This window comes from Bombus terrestris, chromosome 3 (genome assembly GCF_910591885.1).
Source record: "Bombus terrestris chromosome 3, iyBomTerr1.2, whole genome shotgun sequence".
Lineage (NCBI taxonomy): Eukaryota > Metazoa > Arthropoda > Insecta > Hymenoptera > Apidae > Bombus > Bombus terrestris.
In genome coordinates, this window is record NC_063271.1 from 18,433,155 (window position 1) to 18,452,179 (window position 19,025).

At 36.2% G+C, this 19,025-nt stretch overlaps 2 protein-coding genes and 1 long non-coding RNA gene across 8 annotated transcripts in view; 1 reads left to right on the forward strand and 2 right to left on the reverse strand.

Moving 5' to 3' along the window:
* Positions 1-10,382, reverse strand: part of LOC100652024 (beta-1,4-N-acetylgalactosaminyltransferase bre-4) — a 38,150-nt gene extending 27,768 nt beyond the window's left edge. For 2 of the 4 annotated variants that reach the window (XM_012319245.3, XM_048404483.1), the window contains exon 1: positions 9,907-10,382. The gene's annotated coding sequence lies outside the window, so the exon portion shown is untranslated. Of the gene's footprint in view, positions 1-1,335; positions 2,072-9,906 lie in introns of those variants that run through there. The other 2 variants (XM_003402833.4, XM_048404484.1) reach the window with 1 other exon arrangement.
* A 140-nt stretch (positions 10,383-10,522) lies between these two features.
* On the forward strand, positions 10,523-13,477 carry LOC125384741. Its single transcript, XR_007223485.1, has 2 exons — positions 10,523-10,729; positions 12,328-13,477. It is a non-coding gene; the product is annotated as an uncharacterized LOC125384741 (long non-coding RNA).
* Positions 12,536-19,025, reverse strand: part of LOC100651905 (low density lipoprotein receptor adapter protein 1-B) — a 33,817-nt gene continuing 27,327 nt past the window's right edge. For all 3 annotated transcript variants that reach the window (XM_003402832.4, XM_012319243.3, XM_012319244.3), the window contains exons 3-6: positions 18,278-18,390; positions 16,679-16,920; positions 14,776-14,933; positions 12,536-14,647 (exon numbers count right to left, since the gene is read on the reverse strand). In XM_003402832.4, coding sequence (XP_003402880.2) covers positions 14,462-14,647; positions 14,776-14,933; positions 16,679-16,920; positions 18,278-18,390 — 699 coding nt within the window. In that variant the 3' untranslated portion in view covers positions 12,536-14,461. The remainder of the gene's footprint in view (positions 14,648-14,775; positions 14,934-16,678; positions 16,921-18,277; positions 18,391-19,025) is intronic.

The window sequence follows — 19,025 nt, forward strand, 5'->3', positions numbered from 1 at the left end:
GCTGAAAGGACAAAATTTAGCTACTCTTTCTAATTGAGATTCGATCACGAAGAAAACTCGACCACATATAGTTAATTTATTTATTCACCATTAATAAATCGACACGATACGCAATTTACTCATTACATAATACCTAATATATACTTACATAATACCTGTATAATACCTAAGAATACATTTCATGTTTCAATCAAATATATCATCAAGAACTAGGAGAAATAAAATTTAAACAAATTTTATATAATATACGTAATATATCCATAGAAGCTTTTATGATAGATATTCAAATACTTTCGTAAATAACTACATATGTATATATTTTCTTCAATATCGTGCTGTGACAAGTCACAGTCACGAATATCAGTCGCCTCTGGCAAATCAAGAGAGATTTTTCATTGAAAATTGTCGATGAAAAATAAATCGTTGTTTTAACATAAGTTCCACCCAGAAAAACGCTACGTTATCATTTATTGTTTAAGTATTGGTATCGAGCACATACATTCACCGATGTCACGATACCGTGACATTTCTGGGGGCGTTGCAATTTATGACAGTTAGACCTACTGTCACTTGAGCTAATGCGACAGCAGGTCAATGGCAGTCATGTAATCACTCAAGTCGTTCTAATAATCAGCTCTCTCACTCTTTGCTTCTTCATCGGCAATTCGTTATTTACTAATTAATTTCATTTTACGCGTGAATTTATTCTGCAAATAATATAAAGTTCTATCAAACCTTTTCACGATCCATAAACGTTGTAGCCGTCGCACCAGATGTCGAATGATTATATTTCAGTGATAATCTCATTGATATTCTAATCTTAAAATTAATTTATATATTAAATTCTGGAAATACAAATTTCCCAACTAGTCGAGCGTAATCGTATTATATAATGATTGTGTAATGCATATTTTGCTTTAAAGAAAAAAAAAGACGTGAAAAACATTTTACTTTCTAACGAAATACAATATCGCAATAGTAGAACATTTAATCTAGTTGAATTATTAACACCATGTTATATATAATCACGAATACCATTACAACTACCGATGCGATAGAATTTTCAACTGTTAACTGGAATAACAAGTTAATTTAAGTGCCCAAATAAAACACTGTTTCCAAATAAAACAGGTACATCAAATGTTGGGATATAAATTACTGAGTATAAATACACTGGCATGGTATCAAACCAGGAGTAAGACCACGATCGGAGCAGAAGCAGTGAATCGTCGATTGGGTTTAATCGTTTCACACAGATGCTCGGGAAAAGGAAAAGAGTTAATGCCAGTTCCCCTTGAATCGGCATTCTCGTATTCAGTGTTATATAACACTTACCTTTCCCACTTTCTCTCTACTCTTTGTGTCAACGACGACGCGCAGAGGCCGGTTACTCTTCCGTGCTCGCCCACGTGCTAGATACTCGCTTCCTTCCTTTCTCGCTCTCTCTTTCCGTCTCTGTTCGTCGACTAAAACCTACGCGAAACCGGCAACCTTGGCCTTTGACGCTTCAAACGTGACTCGTACGAGTCGAAAAAGGATGCGTGCGATCACGAAGAACGTATTTTTTTTTCAAAGTAAAATGCACTACTTGTTTGCATATTCTGGACGGCCACAGTGAAAACTATCGGTTCTATCGAGCGTTTCTCCGCATCGAGCCAGTAACTGACCTTCTCAACGCAACTGGTTTTCGCGTAAGTACACGTTTGGCCCTCCCCTTGTCAGCCTACAAGATCTCGTCACCATTCACCCGACATTCACCGCAACGTTCCGCGTTGCAGTCACGACTCTCGTTCACTCGTTTGTTACTTTTTGTCCTTTTGCCAATTCTTCCTGTCTCTTTGCCCGGTTTCTCTTTCTTCTTTAGCGATCGTGTTGCTATCCGCGTCGTACATCGACAACGTCGAATCACAAAACCAGCTCTTCGTGTTGCGTCGCGTCTCGTGAATGAGAAACCCAGAGAAGAATCGAAAGAAACACGGATACGACCCGCGCGGCGTCTCGGCAAAGACTGGCGAGGTGACCGGCCGCGAAACGACGCGACGCCGACGTCGACGTCGACCTAAAGCACGACCGAGTCAATGACAGCAGGCGTGATTGGCCGGAGGCGCGAGCTCTGCTCGCTACATTGGTCGTCGTCGACACTTGCGAGTCGACACGAGTCAATGCGCTTTTTAATTAAACCATTTGCATGCATTGATAAAATGCGCCGCAAAATATCGACCAAGGTTACAGTTAATTTCACGCGACATTAGTGAATCTCGATCATTATAACTTCGCGCGAACAAATATCGCTCCGTTTGTGATAACCTTTAGACTATGGTTACAGTGAGCGAGATTCGCGCCAATAGCATAGACATGATAGTACAATCATAATAAACCGGGTACTGTACATCTACGTCGCGTTAGTAAAAATTCATTTCATTGTTCACGCAAAGACGCGTCCATTGTAATGATAACATAAGAATCGATGTAAACGAGCGATGAAAAACTCGGCGTACTATGTACATAGCTACTTATTTCGGAAAAGTTCGGCTCGTGCTTTGTATCACAAAAACCTGCGGCTTTGCAAAAAAGGACTGAGGGATAGGATGAATAATGAATATCGTTGAACGAGTGGGCGCAGGACACCGACGTTTTTGATCGCAGAAACAAAATTAAAGTTCGTGTGGACGCATGATACCGAGACACGTGATATCTTCGGTCTGGTGAATTTCATTGCATTTCCTGTACAATATTTAAATGAGAAAAGCGAGTAATATAAAAGTACAAACTTGTCCTAAAAATGGAGTTTAATCGAGATTACCCATAGGACATCCGGTCGACTGAAACAAACCATTGAGAGGAAAAGTGGACAAAGTCACAATCTTTCTGAATGACAGTTTATAGCATTAATTTATTCCAGTACTATATTAATCTTACAAAAATGGAGGAATTTATTGTTTCTAAATCAAATCTAAATAACGAAATCAGTTGAAGAATTCATAGCAAACACAACTTGTATTATAATTTTGTAGCTAAATCAAATTCTGTCAAAGGTAGACAACTGTTCACGTACCTTTGTGCGGTAGTATAGTTTAAAGATATAGCAATCACCAGTTATATCGCTACCTGCAAACTTGTTGGCGCATAGCCAAACCATGTCAAACATACGGGCTACCCGTTACACGAGTACCCATAATTTCCATTCATATACGCAATATCAAATATATTTATATCTATAGTTCTATTTTTGGTCGATATTATAAAAATTTTCTTCGTTAATCTTTCGTAACGTTTTGAAGATAACAAAGACTTGTTCGTAAACGAACGAACTTACTGCGCATCGGATCGTGTAACACTATATCGCACAATTAACGCGTGGCGTAACTTTCAACACGATTTTGTTAAAAAAAACTTCTAAATCGTAAGATAAGTCTGTTCCGTAAAGTGGAATCGTTGAGGCGCAGTGAAAATTATAGCTGCGAGTAATTTTTTAAGTACAGGCGAATCTCACTTTCTCTACACAATTATATTTCTAATCTAATTAAAACGGCCAAACCTTTATATTTGCTTTCAGGCGAGACGCAGATTTCACGCTAACCTTGGCACTGCGATCTTCTCACGGTAGTGTCAACGTGTAACGCGCTAGTTCGCGTCCGGTGCGCTTGTCTTCTTCAGACATGTGCGCATACGTTGTATTATGCATGACTAGGGTGTTAAGTATGAAAAGGAAAGATGGAAGAGCTTCTTGCCGCGAGCGTGAGATGCATGAGAGGACGTCTCTCGCTCATCTTTTTGAAAGACAATGGAACCTGGCATCCGCCGCTTTGAATCAAGTTATTGGCACCAGTTACTTCCGTTTAACATTACGGAATTTTCGCCGCGTAACTTCTTTAATGGTCGCTAAATATATATGGCGGACATAATTGGTTAACGTACCGTGTCTTTGTTCCCTCGATAATTTCGGAACGAGCTTAAACGGTTTCATAGAATATTCCGTTACCGTGAAGCACCATGCAACCTACGGGATGTTTAACGAGCAAACTGCACTGCCCTAACACAATATCCCGCTGTTACCAGCCAAAATATATCGAGTCTCCGTAGTATTCCCTACGTGACTTGAATAATTTAGGCAGCCAGTTTGAGTAGATCCTTCGAAATTACTGTTTCTCGTTATCGATGCGACAGATTCATTTCGGGGCGACTGGACCCCGAGGCTAATCGACTACAATTAGTTCTCTCTCCTATAAAACATCTCGTTGATCCGTGTAACAGAGCCTTTAAATTCGGCCGACGACCTATGGCTGCTGTGTTCGTGGAAAGAGTACGGAAGGCAGCTACCGTTCGAGCTCTCCGTGCAAAAACTGATAAGGAAAATATATATTCCCATTCGACTTGGCTTCTATACTCTTTTGCGCTCCCTTAAACTCCGTGAATGCTGACGAGGTATCTTGGAACCTGGCCAATTTACACCCTACTCTTTTTCGGATAATCAGATAAAAACGCTATTGAAATAATCTCTTTATTCCTGCTGCAGATCGCAGTCCTTCGAACTACAAATAATATCCTGCCAAATGAAAGATTCACTGATCATTCAAATTTCCTATTTACTTATTTTGCTTTCGTATTGTTCGATAACCTTTCATCTTATCAATTCGTTATGTTCATTACATAATCTCTTTTATCTTATTGAAGAGTTAACATAATCAGTAGCTACTTCATAATCAGTTGCTTGTATTCGACACTGAAATTAGATGATCCAGCACGCGTGAAAATAATTTCACGCTGTCCTCGTTTATCAAAAACCGATCAGGATCGGAAGTGTGTTAGTTAATCGACAATAATGTTTTTACAAAAAGTGAAATTACTTTGAACAGTTTGATCAAGAACTCTGACTAACCGTTAATCGTTATTTAACGTTAGAATTTGCCAAGTAATCGGATAGTCGTGATATTGTATTTCATATTTAACTAAGAATCCTATATTTGATACACCTTGTTGCATCGCAATAATGTTCATTCACAGTGGCAATTTAACTTGTAACGGTTTGTTGCGCGTATGCAAAAAGTGTAATTACGTTTGAAAGGACCATATTTCAAAGAGGTAATATCGAGAATTGAACCGAAACGCTGTGTTGTATAGTGTTGCACACATTATATTCCTATTACACATTTATACCAACACTACTTTTGTGCTTTGCATTGAATACAGAAAATAACTATGTATAACCACTGCATGTGCACTCGCATTAGAAACCTAGAACCAATGATTATAGTCTGTTTGACGACATTTATCACAAGTATCAACATGCTAAAGGTAAGTTTAAAGAAATCGACGACCTCTTATGTTCGTATCGTAATGTAATTTGTATCATATTACTTGATACAATATAATAGTCACTACATACTCCATTTGAACTCTATTTATTGGAACGAAATTTTAGTTAATACCCAATTAACCAAATACATGCAGATTGAATGCTATTATCTGATTATCAACTCCTGTTATATGAATTCTAGTGAGCTTGATTATCCGATTTAATCATAACACACGCTGTTCGGCTAATAGAATAATTTTGCTTTAACGTAAGAGATGGTCATTTAGGTATTTTGAACTACATATACGTATATATATATATGTATATGTTTCTCCAATTTTTCGCATTCAGTCTTTCAAAGTTTCAACTTTTTCGAAGGGAACTAGAAAGCGAAGTAAAGCATTCTTTACTCCTTATATAACGTTTTCGCGAGGAAGATGTAAATCTGTACCGAATGAAAATTCTATCACAGTATTCGCGATACGAATAGAATTGTCCAAACAGCAATCGATACGTTTATTTATGACAAGTCGTTATGACAGCACTCTTGAAATTGCTTTTCCTTTTGCTCCGAGATTTATGAGTCAAATGTTGCTCGTAACCAATATCAAACATCAGTCTTATCCTTGGTCGTTACAGAAATGCAATTTACATATTGCGATACGAAAAATAACAAGGAACAATGCCAATGCTTTGTTCCTTAAATTGAATGAAGAAGAAGAAGACACAGAAATGTAATATACCTTCGGTTTTCTCGAATATTTCGAGGTGATAAAATATTTTAGTTTTTTATTTAAGGAGGACAGTATACATCTGTGCTTTGAAAAAGTATTTTTGAGAGTTTTAACTTTCAATGCAAGACACGTAGTTCACATCGATCTGCGGTAAACTCGTTTAAGGTAATATACGGAGAGGCGCGAGTTCCTGGAACGAAGAACATATTTTCCGAAAGCCATGGAGTTGTATGTAGCGGAATTTACCGTTAGCTTCTCCTCTACAAGGAGGAACTAGAAACATTTGCTAAATTGTAACTACCCAAAAATCTCAATGCACCTAGCTAAATGGTAGTATAAATGCAAGCCAGCGAGAGGGTTTTATCCTTTCAACGAAACACTTGTATGTTATACGGACGAATTTTTTCTTTCGATCCATCAGATTTTATCAGAACTTACGTAACTGGTAAAAGTGTGAAGAAGCTAAAGTTCATAAAGCTTCGAGACTGATCACAATAGTCCTTGAAATAGGCATAATATCGCGAATAATAAAAATGCTAACAAATAAATTCGGTTCCATATTTCCCCAGACTGTTTACAAAATTTCTTTAAAATGTTCTTTCAATGTTATGTGGTATTTATAGATTCGTTTAACTAGTCAGATACCTAGTCGGTGAAATAGCTTTACGGCATACCAGAGTACAGTGTTTCTGCCTGTTCCTTTCAATTTTCTTGCTTCTTCGGTTGATTCGCTCCGCAAAACTCAGGATAGTAAAGTTAACTTGCCATCTTACCAAAGGTACCGCGAAATAGCACAAATCCCCCGCCCCGCATCGTCAGCAGTGCACGGTTTAACAAGGAAATCGTTAGACGGAGCGTGATTAACCCCGCCGTTGCGATAATAAACGAGCTACGAGCTTCATAACTCATCGGTGCCCTGGTCTCTTTCTTGTTTGCTATTATGTTCGCATGTTCTTCCTCGCCTTGCTCGATCTTTCGCCTCTAATTAATATAGATCACAAAACATTTGATACGTACTTCGTTTACTGCTAACACATGTTTCGGCCGAAAACATAAAAACACATATGTGCAATTCCATAAAGAGATAACAGATATTCTTTTCAGCCATGAGTTCCTTATTCATTACGTATTTTATTAACGTCCATGTACTGCCGTTACAAAAGTGTCCGAATTATCGTAAACAGTAGCGTATTTCAAACGTAGATTACAAGCAATATACGAATACTACAGCGAAGCCTTCAAAAAGATGCGAAACAAAGCAATTTCGTTTCTTATCATAATCTGTACGCGATAAACGTTGAAGAAAACAAAGGAAACAAGCTTGCAGCGAAAATGTCTACAGTACCACCAAGAGAGAACCTGTTTCGTAAAATGATGAGAATGCACTATCGCGGAAGGGTGAAAGGTAAGAGAGACGAGATGAGCACGATGGAATTTCTTGCCATAATTATCGTGACTTCGTAAGCATATTTAATCATTTAGTCTATGACTAATTAAAAATAATTAGCATTTAATTGAATAAATTAAATGTACTCAATTTTCCGTATTTTCATTTTTGTGTCTGTTTGTTAGGTTTGTCTGATATTAGAATTCTTATATAATAATTATCCTGTATTATTTTATATACAATTTCTAATTGCACCAATATGTAGGCAGTAGATAATTGTGATAATTATAAATTATATTGAACCAATTGGCTGCGACCTTGATTAGGATTTCTTGTCATTCCTAGATGTATTAAGATAGTGATATATTACATTTTTAGTTTATGAAAGCCGATAATTCGGTATTTAATCCTTAAATGCGATTTTGCAATTTATAGTACATTTCACAATGTAAAAATGTCATTTAGTCATACGCAGAAAATTTATAGACTACCGGCAAACCTTTTTCTAATAAAATAGCATGAAATTGAAAGCAAGAGCATCGAGAAATGCAAGTTGCGTTCCGGCTAGAACAGAAACAGAAATCCTTCGCAATCGAGGAATTAAGATAGTTAATTTCGAAGATAAACGATAGTTAGGAATGAGTTAATTTCGTAATCTGTTGTTCGAGAGATTGAATTTTTATGTTTTTGGTTTCATATTGATACTTCAAAGCACTATATCTATATCTATAGCACTAGAGCCAATAAGTACGATAAATAATTTGTCCATCACGATTGAGACGCGAAATTTTTATCGGCTAGAACGCGCAAAAAATCCACTAGTTATCTGTGTTTGAATTTCACACCACGTTACGCAATTAGCACATTGCTTAGCAAAGATAAGTGTCCTTTGCGTGGTTTTCTTTTATGCTTCGAAACGTCAAACAACTGGTTGTGCAAGGTCGTTCCTGCTGTTACGTTTTAGTCAGGTCAGTGCACAAGACGCTATATTCTTTGTTTGACCCAGTGCAATAAAAAAAAGTTAAACCGCGAGAAACCACGTAAGAAACTTAGAGGAACACATAGATACGCGTGATTGATTTGCGCTTTTCTCGTGGTGGGATGGTGAAAGATGTCTAATCTAACTAATCGATCATGTAGATCAAATATAAAGAGTAAGGGGAAAAGACCAACTAAAAAATTGGTGACCTACTGTCAGTCGTGACAAGCTGACATTTATAGATGCGTACATTCCATCTCGGCAGATTAAAAGCGGACTATCGCGCATTTAGGTCATCGCACGCACGGTCCCCATTGTTTTAACCTAATGTGTTGTTGAGAGTGGATTTGCAAGGATTCCCCTGAATTTCAGTCTTTGCATATTGACATATACTCTCGATTATATACTACGGCAATGTATTGGATTTTAAAATGGTTCTTGTATAAAAAATGGAAGATGTGACTTACCATATTTTTGATCCGTTGCCTGTGTTAAGTAAGTAGCAATATTTAAATTTTGTTACTATTATGTCCAAATATTTTTGGGATAACTTCGTTTGATTGTCGCGTCGTCATTCGTTAAATCTAATAGTCGAATCGCGATTCTTCTTTCAAATTTATCAATATAGGCAAAATATATCTTACGCGGCAGTTTAATTAAACCTCGATTGCAATAAACGAAAACATCTCGCACTGGAATAATTCCAGTTAAACGATTCCGGTACTCTATGGATGAAAGAATACAATAGCGACGTGGCAACAATGATCGCATTGAAGAGACTGCGCCGATAAAGAATAAAGGATGCGTTATTTGTCTAACAAACGATTCCGCTCATTGGCTTGCCTTATTTAATGTCTTAGGAGTATGCGTTGCAGATATCGTTATCTTACGACATTTCCAAATCTTTGAAATGTTTTCACGGCCATTTTCTTAACCTGTTTCACGTAACAGAAATTTATTCCGATTCATATTCTGGAGATTATGCAAATCTCTCAAAAAATGTTAATTCCATTATGGGGTAAAAAGCTGTAAAAGATATAATTACAGCCCCATAATAACGAATTTCCGACTCACTGAAATCACATATTATACATAGAAAGAACGAGCCATATATATGCAACAAATAAATGTCAATTATACTTTGCTTTTCGCATTTCTGTACCATGATTCGTAAACATTTGTTCGATATCGGCGAGCAGAACGATTTCACGTGCAGATGTAACCTCTGGAAACACCCATTTACATATCGGTGATGGAGATTTAAATGATATATCAAAGTCGAGCAAAAATGTTCCATTTTACGGTGTAATAATATATAACGTAAATAGTGAATAGTTTCGAGAAATCTATAAAGTATCGAAGAAACGTTGTCATTTCGGTGGCATCGTGACAGCCCTTTCGCCGTCAGCTGTCACGTGAGCGAATGAGTGGAAAAAAATAGCGAAGGACGCGATCGAAGCCGCTTGACAGTTTCGCGAGTCTTTTGTTTTTACGACTGCAAAGTACTTACGATCGTTCGATGCTTGCAGTGGCTACGGATTCCTGGGATTTTCTACTTTTTCTACTTGCACGACCGAGCACAGCTTCCTTAATCCACGTCAGATTCTAGGCCCACGAGTATCAGATTCAGCAGTGAATTCCAACGTTATCGCACGCATTTTGTCAACTGATCGGTTATTAGTATTTCGGTGACTTATAATCAAGTAAACAACAACAGTCAATCATGCGATTGTATCGATATCTCTTGGCAAAAAACATCGTCAAAGAGGACGAGGAACTCGCACTATACACGAACAGTTTGCAGGAGCACGCTCTCTCGACTCCTTCTCAGAAGCACGATCGCACGGTAAAACAGACACTGTCCTTGCGGGATAAACAGCGAGATGACACGTAGGAGAGAAGGATGTCACTGTCTGTTGACCAGTCACTGCCGTTGCAGCTGGACGATCCTGTGGGAAACTTGGACAATAGAGGAAGACGCAAGTCTCCGGTTTCGAAGCTCTTTACCGCGAACATCCTTGGGGAAAAGCTCTCACGGAGACAGATACACGTTCGACAGCGCCTACATGCGGTGATGCTAGTAACTTTTCATGTCAAAAACGAGAACGCGGTTTATCACTGTTCAAAGACGCCATATTGACTGTTACTCTTACACGCACCTGACGCGACATCTGTCCACCATTTTCCGTACTACATTTTAATAGACCGATCGTTTTGTCGTCTTAGATTAAAAAGCGGGAGCGTAATTATGCAACCAAATAACAGTGAATTTGAAAAAAGAAAAGTAAATTAAGAAACAATTAAGAAGAGAGCTCACATTCTACTATAACTCAGTAAGTGAAGCATTACTTTTGCTTTAAACGACCGATTATACTTGGAAATTGCATTACACATAATCTTGATAGAAATCGATGTATCGTGTTTGTAAATTGTCGACAACTTTATCTGGTTAGAAATTTGAAAAGATGAAACAAGTAGAACAAATAAAAGAATAAATCGTTTTTAATGTTTAAATTGATGATTTAGATCTTCGTTTCTTTCATAGCTTATCCAACTTTTATCGAAATACCATCGAATATTATAACTTTTCAACCGTTCGAAAGCAATTTAAGTACTACGAGAGGAAATCTATTAAAGGAAGTCTTTCGAATTCAGTAGCCGGTCAGTCCTTGAATCGCTCCACGCTTCTATTGATACTGAACTCTTTGAACATAGTATTTTTATTTTCTTAGCCATCATATTATCTGTACCGTGATTAAATTTGCACAGCCAGACTATTTTATTTGAGCCTCGATCGATACTTACGAACAGAGCTTCTGCTTTGCGTGCTTCATTTAGAGAATCCTATAAAAGTATTTCAAATGATCATTGCGTTTTATTTTATTCAATATAGAATTTTATTAAAGTTTCAACATTCAAGGTCCCTTTTCAAATCTTCTAAAAATAATATTTTTCAAAAAATTCTTCAAGTACACAAATATAGACCTTTGTTAAAGTTTGATTGTTTAATTCCGTTAATCAGTATTCTAATAATTGAGATTTTATTGTATAAATGGGTATTTCGAGGTTTCTGTAATTAAATATGTTGAAAAAGAGTTAAGTTTGGATTTGGAAAAACTTGGCCGAAAGCAGTTTCGTATTTAGGACACCTATAGAACCGAACAGCGCCTAGGTAGTTACATTGAAGAGTAGTCTATTTCGTCTTTTGGTCGACAAGGCAGCCCTTTCTATTCGCACAACGCGCACGTTCCTCTTTCGTCCTCCCGGCTTCGCTTTCTACGCTTCCTCTCTTCTTCGTCTGAAACGCGCTCGTTTACCTCCTCTCTATAGAGTAACCTCGAAACATTTCTGCATTAACGTCCTCTCCTGTGCTTCGTATAGAGTATCAGTGTTTGCTACCTTCTGAATAGCCCACCAATATACATATTCATGTGTCACCAGATTATATCTATACGTAATTACTCAACTTAACCTACTCCAATTTTTGCTCTAAAATTATTTACCCCGAATAGCACAATCAGCTGGCTTGCAATTTGTAAAATTATCCAATGCGAGTTTATTTGCTTTATTGCCAAACTTATTAGAGTTATACAAAAGAATTTATTAGCACCGGTAATTTGCAAAATTTTGCTAATGATATTAGTTCAGTTATGCTAGAACCCTTGATAATAGCATTTGTAATCAGTTCGTTTAATATAATTTAATATAATCAATTTTGGAAAAGGAATTTACTTCGTGTAAGCGTCTCCATCTAGTGTGGCAGTAAGATAGCAAACTACCTTATCGTGTAATCTTTCGATGCATAGTACAGCTATTTAATGAGAGAACTTTATTCGAATTATTTTAGATTAAGCGTAACAGTGCACTGACTTCCATTTGATTAAAAAAGATACTATTCTCATATCTACATTAGAATATTTTATTTTTACAGCTGATATCTATCGCCATCTTTAATGTGTTTACGGAGGCAGAGAAACATTCTTATGAAACATAAAATCAATAAAAGCTATACTGTAAATAGCTAATACGTTTCTGTAAAATCTACAAGAACACACGCAATGTTTAAAGTAGATATTCAGTCACTAAGATCAAGAGCGAGGAAATAGGGTAGGCCAGAATTATTCAATGATAACGTACGATTGGATATGTATGAGTGTATTTAACGTGTAATTATATTCAAACACTTAGTGATATTAAGCAACGTTGCACAACCGTGGCACAACTGCAAAGATGCACCCCGCCGATCGTATTATGACCATACAAAATTACTGGCAATTTTCACCAACAAAATATCAATTACTCCTATAGTTTGTTTAACAAATCAACGAAACAATCCAACAACAAATACGTATCACTTCCTAACTTGTTTTCGAACACGAAGCTCGACAAGGTTTGAACGTTAGAGTCTAGCTACAAATCGACCGGCATTTTTAACATCGATTCACAAATAAGTGTGAATGTTACGAACAGCAATGATTGTATAATATCATTTTGCGCTATACATCTATCGAATTTCCTACGAAAATAGCCGACTACGTTCAACTATCAGACAACAAACCTTCGTATACCTATAATGTAACATCGTACGTCATAGATGCTATCGTTCTTCGGGGATGAATATGATTTTTCATGTGACATAAATATACAATTGCTCAAATATTGTAAAAAAAGAAGTCAATGCGATGTATATTATATTCTTGCGATAAAAGGAAAAGAGTTCTTTTAAAAAGCTTTTAATATAATAATAACGATACGATAACGATTGTAACTTGCAACAACTCAAAGTCTGATTTGAAATTCTTGAAAGCAAATCCTTGACCGCTTAATTATATTCGCGATTAATCACAAATATGTTATCGTAGATAGACGTGTAGTTCAGAGATCGCGAGTATCCCTTCAAGCGACATACTTTACACTCAATGCAAATTCCACATAAATTATCTACGAATTTTGATGATGAACGTGTTAAATAGATACATGCTTTCACAGTATACGTACCAATGCATGTTTTTAATGTCAAATTACTCTTATTTCATAAACTTGACTAAGATCATCTTGCTGACAATATCTATCAGTATGTATTTCAAAAAAATAAAACTAATTTCTACTAATTTCCCTTTTAACAAAAAAGGGGAAAACGGACAAAAATTAATGTCAAAACATATTTCTTTCTTAGAAATTACAACATAAGATCAAAAAATCAAATAGATAATATCAAAAGTATAATTAGTATGTTCTCTGTTATTACCTAATCGTAAACATACGCTCTAAATATATTTTTCGCGTAGAAACAAATTTAAGAACGCCCGACTAAGAAATAGCCCAGCTATTTAACAACGAATAAAATTCGATTATATCTAATGAGAATTATAGGAATTCGTTTTGTTTCGTCGTGGATGATCGGACAATTTCATGTCATCTCTTAAGTATCCTTTGATTTTACGCAAAATCGTTCGGAAATAAATGGTTTTGGTATACAGATAGTGTTAAAATAGTAAAACTTGCTGTAGACGCACGCACACGATACAGTAATATAAGATTGTATACGATATGTGTGAAAGAATTGGCACGGATACAGGCATCATACAAAAAGGTTCTAAAAATTGCTCCCATTTCTTGGTGATGAAACAAAACCCACTTTCTGTCGATTTATTTGTTTTTCCGAGCACTGCTCGATATCGATAGTTCTCCGAGGACGTAAAATGTATGGAAAAATCACCACAACAAAAATCACCGTTCAATCGTCGACTCCGTGATATTCGTAAAATATCGGTAAGCGTATTCGGTAGTCTTGTCACAACAGAACAGGAAATTTTGTTTAGAAATCAGCCGAGCGTTACGTTGGAATCGATCGACCAGCACCTTGTTTTTCTCGAAATGGCATTTGCTGCAAGATATTTCTTCCAACGAGTCGATTCATTGATGTTTAATGGTATATCGTGAGTTCGACGATAATAATTAGTCTATTGCTTGATTTTCCTCGGTTGGCCGTTATTCGATAGATGCTTCCAGAGATCGGTGATTAATGGCACGTCTCGGAAGCTATCGGCCGAAGGCTACGCCTGCTACGAGCACATCAAGTCTACAGATCTCGATTCACCCCAAGCATTTTGAATTTTGAAGCCCGTCGTTGGCTTCGGCATAACGTGGTGCGACGCAGACGTCGTGCTGTGTCTCAAAGTCGTCATGGGAATGCTAATAGCGTTACTCTTTTTCTGTATCTTCTTACCATCTTCGTCTTCGAAGCAAACCTAAAAATATCGAAACATCAATATCTTCGTACGTCGAAGTATTTTTAGTGAAATATTTTTATATAAAAGCAAAAAAATGTAATCATAATAATGATAGTACGTGAAACACATTAAAATGAATTGCCTACCCATGAATTTCCGGTTGCTTTAGTCTCATTCGACAAATCAATTAGAAGATTTTTCGGTGTATCGTTCGCATTACGCTGCTGAGCATTGTCTTTGTTCTGATCGTTAACTTTATTTACGGATTTTGCCTCCTCTTCGTTTTTCTTTTTTTCGTTGTTTTCTAAAAACGAAAAATAACCAAAGAATATTTAATACAGTTAATTAACTAAATCCATTTTTCAAAATGTTTTTACGAGTCTTGTAATGTTACTCTTTCGATTCGTATTAAGAACAAGGTCGCGATTTCATCATCAATTGAATAACGTTCCTTGTCAGAGCGCTTCGCACGTGGAATAATCAATAAATAATGGTTTATCAAATCCAGTTTACATAGATTGCGAAATAGAACCTGTTTCAGCAACTCTACGGTACGGTCTCCTAGATACACTTTCATTATCGACCCACATGTACACGAGTATCCACGAGTCTTTGTGATGTGCAAGTAGAATCTTCGCATACAAACACTGATTTCTCGCTTATCGCTAATTGGTAACTCCGAGACATTTCATAGTCCTGAATCAGAAGCGCTTCGTTAATTACAGGACATACCACTAGACCAATGCCTGCGCATTCACAAAAAATGTCTTAATCCGAAGACTATTTGCTTTGATTTACATTTTAATCCTTACGCTTGCATTACCACTCGAAAATACCTGGATATTTCTTCATTTTTGACAAGATATAGTTTAATTACAAGAAAATACAAATAAGGATTATGCGTTGATAACTAATGACTACATTCTGTATCATTATTTTGTTATTATAATATGATAGAATTGATTAAAAAAAATTACTAGATGTTACAACTAAATATCTCCAAAAGAGAAACAAGTTACGAAACGAGCTTCTAATAGAATTTATAACAAACATTGTGAGAAAGGCCACCTGATTTCTAAAATATGTATTAGGTAACATAAGAAATGATCTAAATTCATAAAAGTGTCGCTGTTGGTTTTCTAGCGGTAACATTTAAAAAATTTCGTGGTAACCAATACCTAAATACATCGATTAATCGTCTATTAAATTTTAATATACCTTTAATCAATTTTTGAACAAATAATTGTAATATACTGTTTGGCGATTCTACAAGAAGTCAATCATTTCGGACGTAAAATTCTGTAAAAATCATGGACATCGAGTTAGAAACTCTTTGAATGCGTGATATTTGAATAGTGTTCGTTCTTCAATAGGTGTCTATTTGAGTAAAGGTACCTTTGTTCGCTAATTTAAATAAAATTCTGTCTTTAATACCATAACTTCCATCCCAAAATTCCATAACTTAATACGTAAATAGTTATCGAAGGAATAATCATAGCTAATTCTCTTTGGAGAGAACGTACTCGACAATGTTTGGGCGAATGAAGGAAACACGCGAGTTGTAATTGTTCTAGCTTCCCACGGAGTTGTAGTTCGGTGCGCACAAGGTTCAATATTACCGGACAATTTCCTAGGGTGCACTCGTAACCTTCTCCGAAGCTCTCCGCAATATCCGCACTCTCGGAGAGTTAAGTGCACAACCACATAGATATTACTGCATCGCACCGACACGATGCACGGACTTTTACAACAGATCAGAAGGTTCTAGATTGAAGCTGACTTTCTTTCCTCGTGTAACAAATTTCATCATTCAGTTCATCATTTGATTATTTCTTAGTTATAGGATTGTTATCGGTTATCTTGTTGCGAAAACTTTGTGTAAGAGAAAAAGTTATACGATATAAATCGTTGATAATTTGCAGACTACGGATTTTCGACATTTGCAGGAAATTAAAAATTGCAGAAATACACAGAATGTAGCGCTTCAATGTATCCAACGCAGCGTGGTATTGTTGAAACATTACGATAAAGAATAAATAATTTACCTACCATTCCTATCATCAGTTAACGAGGGGCTTTTATCTTGAGCGTGATGGATCCTAGGATCGGCTTGGGACAGCTGCCAAGCCTCGTAAGCTGTGTTAAACGCCTGAGCCACAGTTAACGTTACCGTTTGAGCCATTTTTCTTTTGGGGCAGAGAAACGCATGGCACTCCATAGTTTCGTTCAAATTTGTTGCGATAAATGCGAACACATGATCGTGAGCGGCGTCCGCCGAACAATATGAAATTCTGAAAAGAATTGCTTATGCGTATATACACAACAGAAATTTTTAAGGAAACTATAATTTCTGGGCATGTTTTAGTACAAGCATGTTCTTCATTAAAATTTACACAAATGCCAGAGCACAACACTGTTTCAACTGCTAGTACTAAGTAGTACTATACAGTACTAAGTAATAGTATTATTATACAGTTATCATAATTGCTATAATTACAACCGAGGCCTTTATACTGTGAATATCTTGATGAAACGAGAAACACGAATATTCGCGAACTGTAAAAATGTATGAAAACCAGGAATATGCAATTATTTTCGCTACGTAACAAAGGAATACGTACCAAAGGAATTACAATGGAATTATAAAGAAAAGTTTCCCTGAAAGCACACGTGAAGGACATTTCGAATTATTGTTTAAACTGCGCGAGATTAAAGAACAAAAAGCTGGCGATCATTCAAAGATAACAAACTCTCTTAAAAGTCATTAAAATAAAAGGTGTGTTTTTGTAAAATAAAACTATACCATAATATTAACACGAGTAAATATTAAGGATAATTTTAAATTTTATCTGTTAATCGTGTATGAATTCTAGTCGTTTATATGAACCAAGTGTTAATTAAAGTGGTATTACAGCCTCGGTGTATTACAGTGAAACTTGAGAATGTCGTGTGATTAAGAAAATATATAGTCTAAGTCGTTACCACGTTTCTTCGCTTTTTATGAACCGTAAAATTTCATATTACAACCAGAATGCCTTTTAAACGCATTAAAATTGTGTGAAAGAAACTGTGTAATTGAAATGATATTAATATCATATTCAATTTGTTTCTTATCTTTAATCTATTTCTAATGGAGTTGTTCAAACGGAGGTATCGAAAAAAAGTCGTTCGTTTATTAAAATATTCAAAACTGAAAACAAAAATAGCATTGTTGGCTGTAATTGTTTTTCCATATGATTGTTTCCGAAGGGAATATTTTGACGATGTAAACACAATCACAAAAACAAGCAAAAAGGTTAAAAAATAGAGGAAAAACAACGATACGGTTTCTCATTTCGATACGAATTCAGATATCGAAAGATCCATTGGGGAAATCATAGTTTCAAATTGACAAAGAGAATAATATTCCAGAATCGAATCACGTAACGTTTGCTTGTCGCCATTGCGCGATATTTCGAATATATTTTAGCCTGAATATCGGATATTACGTTGGCTGACGCAAAGGGAAATGTACAACAAGCCAGAACCAACAAATCCGGTTTCGTCCGATTACAGCTCTCCAATCGTGACTGACGTGTGTATACGCGTTTCGCAAAGCAGGAAATGCTTCGGATACGTTCATGGAGTTCTGTCTTGTTTCATATGTACCTGTATATAGACACTTGAAGCTGATCTTCTTCCGTGGCAAGGTCCGTCATTCTAATACCCTTTAAACTCACGGCTAAAGAGACCCGTTGCAGCTTCTTACCGCTTGCTTTTGCCTACAATATTAAAAGAACGTTTCATTCACCATAAAATCTCATCATAAAATTTCGTAAATTCTCTTCATGTTAATTTTAACAAAGTAATTAATATATATATTAGGTTGTCCGAAAAGTGTCTTTCTTTTACAAACGCGTCTTTTACAACGATGCATCTTTATACAAATATGAAACCTAATCTGTCGAACGGTGTGATCTTTATTTTGATAAAACAAAATGGATCGTACGTAATTCGATAAAATAATATAAAACGAAAGAAACCTTTCAGATCACCTAATATATGTATAATAGATATACATCGTGAAGCTAAATTGTTGGTACAAACGAAGGGGGGCGAATTTTGTTTCATCGGTGAATGAACATTTTGGTCCAAGGGCCTTGGGACACTGTAATCATCGTCACAGGAGAAATATATTTGTTTAATGAACGGCTTTATCAGTTCGCTGTAGAAACACGGTTCAAAGTAAACGAGAAGAAAGAGGGCTAATTCTGTTTCGAGAAACGAAATATCTTCTCGAGCAACGGTAAACTTGCCGTGACATTTTGCAGTAATGTAATCGTGAAACTCGGCCAGAATAAACGTCGGAGTAAAATCATTGAATTAACTTCCCCAAATGATTATTTAAACTGGCTTG